This window comes from Crinia signifera, chromosome 4 (genome assembly GCF_055691185.1).
Source record: "Crinia signifera chromosome 4, ASM5569118v1, whole genome shotgun sequence".
Taxonomy (NCBI): Eukaryota; Metazoa; Chordata; class Amphibia; order Anura; family Myobatrachidae; genus Crinia; species Crinia signifera.
In genome coordinates, this window is record NC_139220.1 from 52511469 (window position 1) to 52521976 (window position 10508).

General features: G+C 45.1%; 1 protein-coding gene across 1 annotated transcript; it reads right to left on the reverse strand.

Annotated features, from left to right (window-relative positions):
• Positions 1-4766: 4766 nt before the first annotated feature.
• LOC146072318 (uncharacterized) lies at positions 4767-7074 on the reverse strand. Its single transcript, XM_083179617.1, has 2 exons — positions 6540-7074; positions 4767-5430 (listed from the first exon to the last, which is right to left on the reverse strand). Exons 1-2 carry the CDS (start codon positions 6960-6962, stop codon positions 4837-4839), a joined length of 1017 nt encoding a protein of 338 aa, XP_083035743.1. The 5' UTR covers positions 6963-7074; the 3' UTR covers positions 4767-4836.
• Positions 7075-10508: the final 3434 nt, after the last annotated feature.

Sequence of the window (10508 nt, forward strand, 5' to 3'; positions counted from 1 at the left end):
CAGATCTTCTGACGACCCGAGGGAGCAGTCGGGATTCCGACGTCGGAGTAATGACTGTCGGAATCCCGACTGTCGGGGAGCCGTCCGGCACCCAGGCAACCCTCCGTGCCTCTGCCGCCTGATGGGCGACGCACTGCCTGCCTCTCCTGCAGCAGCACCGAGAATACAGAAGGCGCTCCCCGCAAACGCTTGCTCCCCAAAGTTGCCGCGGGGTCTGCGGCACTGTTGCTACGCCACTGGATGTAGGGTCCTTTCACAAAGTCCAGCTACGGCCGGCTCAAGCCGAGCGTCAAAATGCAGAATGGCCAAAAACTGCACCGTACACGTAAATCATATTAGATAGTTTGTGTCCTTTCACATGGGCCGGTCATGATCCAGCTCCTGTTGAGCAGCCGGATCTATCCACTGGAAAGACGGCTGCCATGTCGTGGCCATCCCATCCTAACATGCCAGTGTGTGCAGAGGGAGATTGCGGGTCTTTCACACTAGAGATGGCTAGTGAATCGTCTCGACTCAGTGTCTCGAAACATTCAGCTGACTGCATGATTCGAGATACTCACTGTTGGCTGAGTCGGGACAGCAGCAGCAGCATTAATTGTGTGTCTCTGTACAGTTCACATGTCAGAGACTAGTCACACAGCGTTAACCGGGTGAGCCGGCCACTACACTCACTACAACTGTAACAACACTGTCACACACATCACAGTGCTGGGCTGAACGCACAACCTTCCTGCAATGCAGAGCGCAAACACATTACATTATGTTATAAGTCCCAAAGGTGTATATATATATATATACATAACACTGAATCTATGTTGGTAATTATATTATTAACAATCATTGCATAAGCAGCTGCCTGCCTCTGCCAGATGAACTGCACAATCATTATTAAAGCTGGTTCGGTTACTAAGCAGCAGCAAGGGACATAGCCTCTGCAGCTCCCTAATGTGTTGTGAGCCTTGCACTGTCTCTCTGTGCCTGCTGGGGATGTGGTCATTTGGTCTACTGCATTATGGTAGAAAGTCATTAGGTCGAATCCATTAGGTCGACATGCTAAAAGGTCGACATGACTCTAGGTCGACATGGGAAAAGGTCGACATGATTCTAGTTCGAAAGGTCATTAGTTCGACAGGTCATTAGTTCGACAAGGTCATTAGTTCGACATTGTCTATGTCGACATTCACAAGGTCGACATGGAGTTTTTCACTGTTTTTTGAGCCAACATGTGCCGACAGGCGGTATTTCATGCCCTACCATCCACTAGGGCGTGGTGGGAGAATAAAATAGTGTGCCAAGCGTAGCGAGGCACCGTGCCCGACGCATTGCGAGCGCAGCGAGCGATGCGAGGGGATGCAGTGCACTTTAAACTGTGTCCATGTCGACTGTGTTGACATTCAGGTAAAAAAACAGTGAAAAACCCCATGTCGACCTTGTGAATGTCGACATAGACAATGTCGAACTAATGACCTTGTCGAACTAATGACCTGTCGAACTAATGACCTTTCGACCTAGAATCATGTCGACCTTTTCCCATGTCGACCTAGAATCATGTCGACCTTTTAGCATGTCGACCTAATGGATTCGACCTAATGACTTTCTACCATAATGCAATAGACCAAATGATCCCAACCCGCCTGCTGCAATTCCAAATGAGTTGTGATCCCAGCCACTTGTGTTATGCTGGCCACACATCAGAAAGATATCGTTCCAACCAGCCAACTTTTGGCTGGTTGGAATGATAATGTTTCTAGTGTGTGGGAGCAAACGATTATCAGCCGATTGCTCCCACACGGCCAAAAACGCTGCTAAACGGCCCTGAACGGTCGTTCCAACTTGCTGGGAAAAATCAAACCTGTTTGATTTTTCCCTGCTGATCGTGCATATGTGTGGGGAAAGTTCCCCCAACTGCCCGATAATGAGGCGGACACTGACCAGCAGTGTCCGCCTACTTTTCCAGGTACCTTCTCTGCAGCCACTGGTCCAGATGCTCCCCACCGCCAACCAGCTGGCGACAGTCCCTCCAGCAGCCTGCACGTCTCTGCAGCCGCCCGGTCCCGGAGAGCCTGCACCGCATAGCGCAGGGGTAAGTTTCCTCCTCCGGCAGCTATCCCCGTCCCCCGGCAGCTTTCTGCGTGTCTGCGGCTCCGGTAATAGTTCGGCGAGAGGACGGAAAAGCAGCCCCCCCCCCGCTCTGGCTCCCGCTCCCGCTCATACACCTGGGCATGGGAGAAGGCAGCCCAGCTCCTCTTCTTCCCTCCAGCTCCCTGCTCAACCTCAGGCTGCTGTCCCAGGGTCATGTGGTTGAAAAATGCATTACTTCAACATTGTGAAGGTCGACACACACACAAAAGTTGACATGGTTTTTTCTTGTTTTTTTTTGTGAGCCAACATGTAGCGACAGGCTGTGTTTCATGCCCTACCACCCACTAGGGCAGTGTTTTTCAACCACTGTGCCGTGGCACACTAGTGTGCCTTGAGCTGCTCTCAAGTGTGCCCCCAGATCTAGAGGTGGCCAAACCAGTTTACAGCCACCAGCAGTTCAACTGTTATTCACTGGCCTCTTCTTTTCATGTAAAAGGCCAATATATTCTAGTTTTGTTACATGTGGGGACCAGTGTGATTGTTTTTTATGGAGGCCAATAGGTTTGTTTTTTGCCCTGTGGGGATCTCATGGTGTGCCTTGGCAATTTTAAAATCTTATTTAGTGTGCCGCAAGGTAAAAAGGTTGTAAATCACTGCACTAGGGCATGGAGGTAGAATAGACTATTGTGCCAAGCGTAGCAAGCAGACGTGGTGCACCAATACAGTGTCTATGTTGACATTTGGTACAAAAACACGAAAAACCCATGTCCCCCTTTTTATTGTCGACCTTCTCAATGTCAACATAATGCTTGTGGAGGCGGGAGGTCAACCTTAGGCGTGTCAACCTTTTGTCTCTGTTGACCTAAGGCCTATCGGCATGCAGTGGTCGGCCCAATGTATGTAGAGCTAATGACCCATACCTAGATAGATAGATAGATGGAGATCCCCGCCAGCATGCCCCATGCGCTGGTCTCCCCCAGCAGCTTCCCCCGTCCCCATGCAGCTCCCATCGGTAAGCGCAGCAATCGCCGTCCTACATACATAACCCCCCCTCCCCCGCATCCCCAGTCGTGTACCGTACGGTTAGGGTTATAGGCTGCTGGGTATGTGTGTGCGGTTAGTTGTATATGCTGTGGGGTGTGTGTATGGTAGTAGGCTGCAGGGTGTGTGTGTATGCTAGGGTTATATGCTGCGGTGTGTGTGGGGGACCCCAGCGGAATACAGCTCATCCGGTTTGTCTCCTCCGGATGTGTTGCAGCCGCCGCAGCATGGATCACAGAAATCGTTAATTATTACCCAAAAACCAACAAAAATATAAAGAATGAATGACTTGAAGCTGCAGTTACATTCCAATTAACTTCCATACACATAATTCCAACAATGTTTACACAAAGATACATAGTAAGTGCAGATGTTTCAATATATCAACAAACAAATACAATGTTCTCTTATAGTGGTGTTGAAGGCTGCAAAAAAATGAACAGTCTTCCCTGATTCTGCATAATGCTGCTTTCACACCGCAAAACCGAAATGGATCAGAACAAGTTTAACCCCTTTCACATCGCATGTAAATACCTGGTCTAAAGCAGGTTTGCAGTGTGAAAGCAGCCTAGGAGAGCAGAACATGACACAGTGTTGGCCCGCACAGGGAAGCAGGGATGTGACCGGCTATTGGGTGCTCAGCTCAGGGCATGGGGGTGTCCAAGCACCCACTGACACAGGGCACAGTCTGTTGGGAAGTGCCCCTCGGCTGCAGGGTACCAGGTGCAGGGCTGTCAGTCCATTTAGATTGGTGCCATTGATCGGGGCTCCATCCGCCAGCAGTTCCCGAATCTCCTCCCCGTCTCCACTGGCTCACCTGCTCCGGGCACTTCTCCTTAGCCGCCCCCCTATTGTCCCCCCATCCCCCCTCTCCTACCTGGGTAGCGTAGACACCGGCTCAACTGCTCCCGGCGCTTCTCCTTGCCCCCCCCTATCACTTCTGCACCTCTCTTTTCCTCCACCCCTCTAATAATGTTTTTTTACCATAATTTGCATAATACAGGTTTCTGTGAATTCAAAACATCCTTTTAACGTGAAAATCAACACTTCATCTGACAAGAAGGAGAAATGAGTGTCAAAGCAAACGTTGCTAAAGCTGCAGTTGCTATTGCTGCTGTAAACCTTATTTTACTTAATAAGAGAAAGAGAAGGAAGAATATCAACAGAAGCTGCTGGACTAAAGATTGGTTGAAAAACCGAGAAACACAGCCTCATATGGAGTTATTGAAAGAAATTTGAGAAAGTAACCCAAAGGACTATAGAAATTACTTAAGGATGACTGACAACACCTTTCAAGAGTTACTTGAACTTGTAGCGCCATATATCACCAAACAAGACACCAAATTCAGGAAGGCAATATCAGCTGAGCAAAGACTAGTGGCCACATTGCGCTTTTTAGCCACTGGCCGTTCTTTTGAAGACTTGAAATTTTCAACCAGTATTTCTGCACAGGCTCTCGGTAACATTATACCGGAAACCTGTAGAGCCATTATTAACGTGTTAAAAGCGGAATATTTGAAGGTAAGTGTATTGACGAATGAAATTGTTCCCAAACTCATTTTTATTACAGCAAATTAACAATTTTAAAAGCAATTTACACATTGTTATTACTGCAATATAACACATTAATGAGAAAAAAGATCAGGGTTTGCTGTAGTGGGAAGGCAAATAATATCAAGTGTTTTGGCCATAAAGCAATGGAACAATATTTTTTTATAAAATCTGATAAGTGGAAGAAGGCTGTGTTGGTGAAAGATTTTGAACAATACTGTGGTCAGAAGTTAAATCATGCATTGCATGATTGTTATGTATAGGGGTAGAAGATCTTTGCTCAGGAGAAGGGTGCGGAGGGGGACCTGAAAAAGTGTGCTGAGGGAAATACTGTGTCCTACTGTCATACATTTCGGCGGGTGGTTGTTGTGAGATATTTGTTATTGACATATTAAAGTCAACACGCTGTAGCCTAGTGTCATGCGGTCCCCTATGAGAATATGTATTTGATGTAAAGGTATACTCATTCAGTCCTCCCATGGAGGCAATATGCAATATTTCAAACATAAGCTTTTGTGCATGGTAGCGATCTTGATGTGGTAAAGCTTCCAACTTTGCTTCCAATATGGCTGCTATTGCTGCATTTTCATTAAAAGGCTGATTTAGTAGAGCTGTGGCTTTGTGAAGAAGAGACACAGCCTGTTCCTCAATAGCTTTGTCTTCTTGCCTTTTATCCAAGTTCTTTTGTGAACCTTTCTTTTTGGGTTGTTGGGGAGAACTTGGTGGCTCGGTGCTGGAAGATGCAGTAGTTGACACCTAGTGGAAAAAGACACCATGATTGAAAACAGGTTTTAACAGCATTTTTTTCTACATTGGAAGGATGGCAAGGTATTGCTGAAGCGTTTGAAGAAAAATGGAATTTCCCAAACTGTGGAGGAGCAATAGATGGCAAACACATAAGGATAACTCCTCCACCAAACAGTGGCTCATACTATTACAACTACAAGTTTTTTTTTAGCATTGTCCTAATGGCAGTAGTAGATGCTAATTATGAATTTATATATGCTAATGTCGGTGCAAATGGAAGAGTTTCTGATGGGGGCTCTTTTGAGAAAACAACATTCTGTGAAAAACTCCACAGTGGTGACCTGAATTTACCTTCGGATTCTGAAACAAAATTTGGTCTACCATTTGTTTTTTTGTTGCGGATGAAGCATTTGCATTACATTTGCACATAATGAAACTGTTTTCACAGCGGGACCTTACTCCACAAAGGAAGATATTTAACTATAGATTGTCACAGGCAAGGAGAGTTGTAGAAAATGCATTTGGTATTCTCAGTAACAGATTTCGAATTTTTCATACATCTATAATGCTGTGTCCAGATAAACTAGATGCAGTTGTTTTGGCCTGTTGTGTCCTTCACAACTACTTGAGAAGAAAAACTCCAAATAGTATACAGTTCACAGATGACAATCTAAATGTTGAAAGTGACAATTTCACCTGGACACCTGTGCAGATGGCAGATGCACGCAATTCCACTACTATTGCCAAGTTAACTTGAGAAAACTACATGAGCTTTTTCAATGGTCCAGGAGCAGTAGCATGGCAAGCATGGTAATTTTTTGTTTTATAGTATCCAGGGTGACCAAAAAAAGGAGGTTTACTCTAGTGCGCCATAATTTAAAATAGTTTATTAAGCACTGTACTATGCTGATTGCTGTATATTTATGTTACTGGTTCAATGTTTCATTATATTATAATTTCTTTAGACATGTAAATCTGTGTGTTGGCTTTTGAATAAAACACCATATTATAGTTCTTGTGTGTCTTTCATGTTGTTGACCATTGAGTATCTGGACAATGTACATGACATGTTTCAATAAGTTATAGTTTCTAAAAAATGACCATTTTTGACCACTTACCGATCTGCTTAATGGATCTTTCATTGTATCCTGGGAATCCGTAGGTGTTACCTCATCTTCAAGTATTGAAAAATTGTCTATGGCAGGTCGCATTGCTTCTTGGTCTCTTGTGAACAGTAATAGATCATAGTACCATAGACGAGGTACATAAACCTCAGATGTAGCAGACCCAGATTTTTTGGAAATCTCAACTTTGTTCGACTCGCGCTTAAACACAGTACGAAAATTTTGTATTTTATTTTTAACCCACGCGGCATTAGCAAGTGGGTAAAGTGGTTTACTCATTTCAATTAAAGACTCTATAGCATCATGCCGTTTTTGTCTATTACTGTAATCTGAAGATTTCACCTTCCATAGACAGGGATGGGACCGGTATAATTGTATAAAGTCTCTCAGGTGTTCTGCGTATTTGTCTGTAGACATGTTTCTGAAAGTAATGATTTAAATACAAAGAAATGTTACCATTATGATTTAAACATGGGAAGTTTGCGTAACGTACTATGTAAGTAAATTTGATTTTATATAGCGCACTGTCTCCAACAGGACGCAAGGCGCTTTAGACACATTACAATTAATGAACATGATACAGAGTATGTAGGTAGCACAGTAACTGACAAGTCACAGGCTAAGGCAAACCTTATGCACACAGTAATCGTAATGCAGGATTGCTTCAGGCATTTTGGATAATTACATCTATGGGTTGTGTACTCGGGATACGGTCGAATGGCCGACAAACAGTCGGTTGACATATAGGAAGGTCAACACGAGTCGAGGTTGACATGGGACATGATAGACACATGCGTTAGGTCGGCAGTCAAAAGGTCAACATGGGGTTTTCCACTGTTTCACTGCCCCAAAACCGGGGTTCTACGCATGTGTAGTACCGTGGACAAAAGTACGCATGTGCCGGTCCCATTATGGTGAATGGGACCGGGACATGGAGGTGGAGGTGGTGGGGATGTAAGTGGGTATTGGTGATAACATTTCGTGTGCGTGTGTGTGTGTGTGTGTGTATAGATATTGATATAGATATATATATATATATATATAGATAGATATATATAGATAGATATAGAGATATAGATAGATAACTATATTTTTTCCCAGGGCTTTCTTTGGCAGATACAACAGTATTCATTGCTAATGCTTATCCATTCGGGTCTCTGTGCATTTGCACGGAGGGCCGATGGTGTGCATCTGCGTTTCTGCGCATGTGCTGATGTAGGGTGCGTGCACCCACGGCAAATTTTCTGTTCACCGGGTGCATGCACCATTGACATTGTGCGGGGGGCGAAGATGGGCGGGGGTGCCAGCCTGCCCCATCACCATATGGGAACGCCCAGCGTTCCATGGGCGTTACCATGACAATGTAATGAGGCAGTGACGCGGGAGGCGGGTAGCTGACATTACCGGATGTCAGCTGCCTGCCCATATCTGTGCCAGTGTGCACGCATGTGTAAGTGACTAAAGTCACTTATATATGCGTGCATGCACGACATCATTTGATGGTCGGCGACCATCGAAAGATGCTGGTGGTTACCCGAGGCATGTGAATGAATGCAAAACATCCTTTTGCAGCCTGTGTGGGCGAAGCCACACTTTTAGGCTGTGGCAGGTGGGCGTTCATTCGCCGGGCGGGGTTTGGTGGACTCGCAAGGCTGCGAATCAACCTGAATAACCCCCTATGTCTAATGCATAGTATGTAGTGTAACATTTTGTTTTAAGCTACAGCACTCCATTTTTGGTACTGTATGTATTCAGCAACATCTGTTAAATAGGTACAAGTTCAGTTTAAGGCATATTAAAGTGCAAATCTGATTAAAAAGAGCAGAGGGTGCGTCTACTTATCAGAATTTTGTGGATGATCAAACAAGAAACCTCAGTCCGCAATCCTTCCATCAGCCAGTCATCACTCACAAGTTTGGGTGCATGTAGCTGCACCTTAATTATACACACACACACACACACACACACACAATTATATATAGAGAGATAAATAGATATATAATTAGCTATATAACCAATAAAAAAGGAACACACTACTTTTTAAGTTTATCAGTACAGAAGGACATGATTTACTTACCTGTTTGTGGATCCTCAGTTCAGAAGCTAGTGCAAGGGGTCATGTCCCTTTTAAACCCTCAGAGTTTCACACCTGGGTGCTGGGTGGATTTGATTAATTCAACCTGGGGCTTCCCTGCTCATGCTCTTGTGATTTTTAAGATCACATCACATTTTTGGCCATAACTATTCCTGTGAATGGATACACTCTTCTCTGGGGTAGAACATTAAACTCTCTGCTGTTTTGGCCACAAAATGAATATACATATCATATGGGATAGTGGCAAAGTGTCACATCTTGGAAACAATGCATACAAAGGAAGCGCCGCTCATCCTTGCCTGTGCTCGCCAGATTTTTTCACTGGCGAGTGCCGGCAATAGAGACTGGGACGTGCGTGCAGCTCTCACGCACGTGCGTCCCAGTATCACGGCGGCACGGCAGCGTCTCCCTGCCCGTATTTGCTTCAGGGAGATGCTGCCCAATTTGGGTGAGATCGGGGTGGCGAGGGGGGCCGGTGGCGATGATGGGGGAACCAGCAGGGACCCCCGCCAAGCTCTGGTGCCACGAGGCACATGAGCGTCTCATGCGCACATGCGACCCTGGCAGTAGCCGGCCGCTGCCGGGGGATGGCGATAGAATCGCCATCCACTGCAAAGATGAGCCACGTTACATCTGTACTATAGATTTGTTATTTGCACCTCACCTACAAAACAGCCTCAGCTATTAGTCTGCTTTTTTTCTATACGCTCCGCTGTAATGGACATATAATTCCATAGATTAAAGCATATTCCCTTTAATGTCTCATTCATCTAATGTCGTGCAGTGTGTTTGCCTTTTGTGGTGTCTCAATACACATGTGGTGGAGCCACCCCATAGTAGGTGATACTTTTAGAGTGGCAAAGCAGACAAAAACTGTTCTGTCAGGTGATTGTCCCTTGAAATCCATCTCTTTGATATACAGTCAGCAAAAGGTTGACTGCACCATTTGGTTCGAACTGTGGCAGTCCTATGGTAATCTGATTTCCAGCTTCTGTCTCATTCTATTTGCTAATTCTGCCACATACTAAATTAAGCACTTTTTAGCTGTGAATAAATGGCGGGAATGGTTTTGAAAATGCTGCAGTTTTTTAATATCCTCCTCCAAATCAATTGTATGCATTGGTGAATATATATATATATATATATATATATATATATATATTGTACACAGGGTAAATAACAGGATAAATAACATTCAGTAAATTAAAGAAATATTTTCCTTTATTTATTGAAAGATTATATAGCACAGTTTGACAACTGGAAACATCAGACATAAAACAAACTGCGTAATAACAGAACAACAGAGAGGTAGAGGGCCCTGCTCGCAAACTTACAATCTATAGTGCATTAACCCAGCGTGTGTACTCCCTGGCACCTCGGCTTCTGTCAAATTGTTCTTTACAGTTGAACATAGGATTGTTTGGGGAATGGGATCATTCGTCAGACTGCATTTAGGTCTACAGTCATTAGGTCGACCCCACTAGGTCGACTGGCAGGAAGGTCGACCTGACTTAAGGTCGACATGGGCCAAGGTCGACATGACTTAAGGTCGAATTTGCATAAAGGTCGACATGAGGAAGGTCGACTGGTCATAAGGTCGACATGGGTTTTTCACTGTTTTTTATCCGAATGTCGACACAGTCGACATGGACACAGTTGGCAATGAGAATCGGACCCTCGCATCGCTCGCTTCGCTCGCAATGCTTCGGGCACGGTGCCTCGCTGCGCTCGGCACACTATTTTATTCTCCCACCACGCCCTAGTGGATGGTAGGGCATGAAATACCGCCTGTCGGCACATGTCGGCTCAAAAAACAGTGAAAAACCCATGTCGACCTTATGACCAGCCGACCTTCCTCATGTCGACCT

Excerpts from the sequence above, each read along its gene's own strand:
- LOC146072318 (XM_083179617.1), bottom strand. The coding sequence starts at position 6,962 with ATGTCTACAGACAAATACGCAGAACACCTGAGAGACTTTATACAATTA. Across the intron at positions 5,431-6,539 it reads AAGATCCATTAAGCAGATCG|GTGTCAACTACTGCATCTTC; the intron begins GTAAGTGGTCAA and ends TTTTTCCACTAG.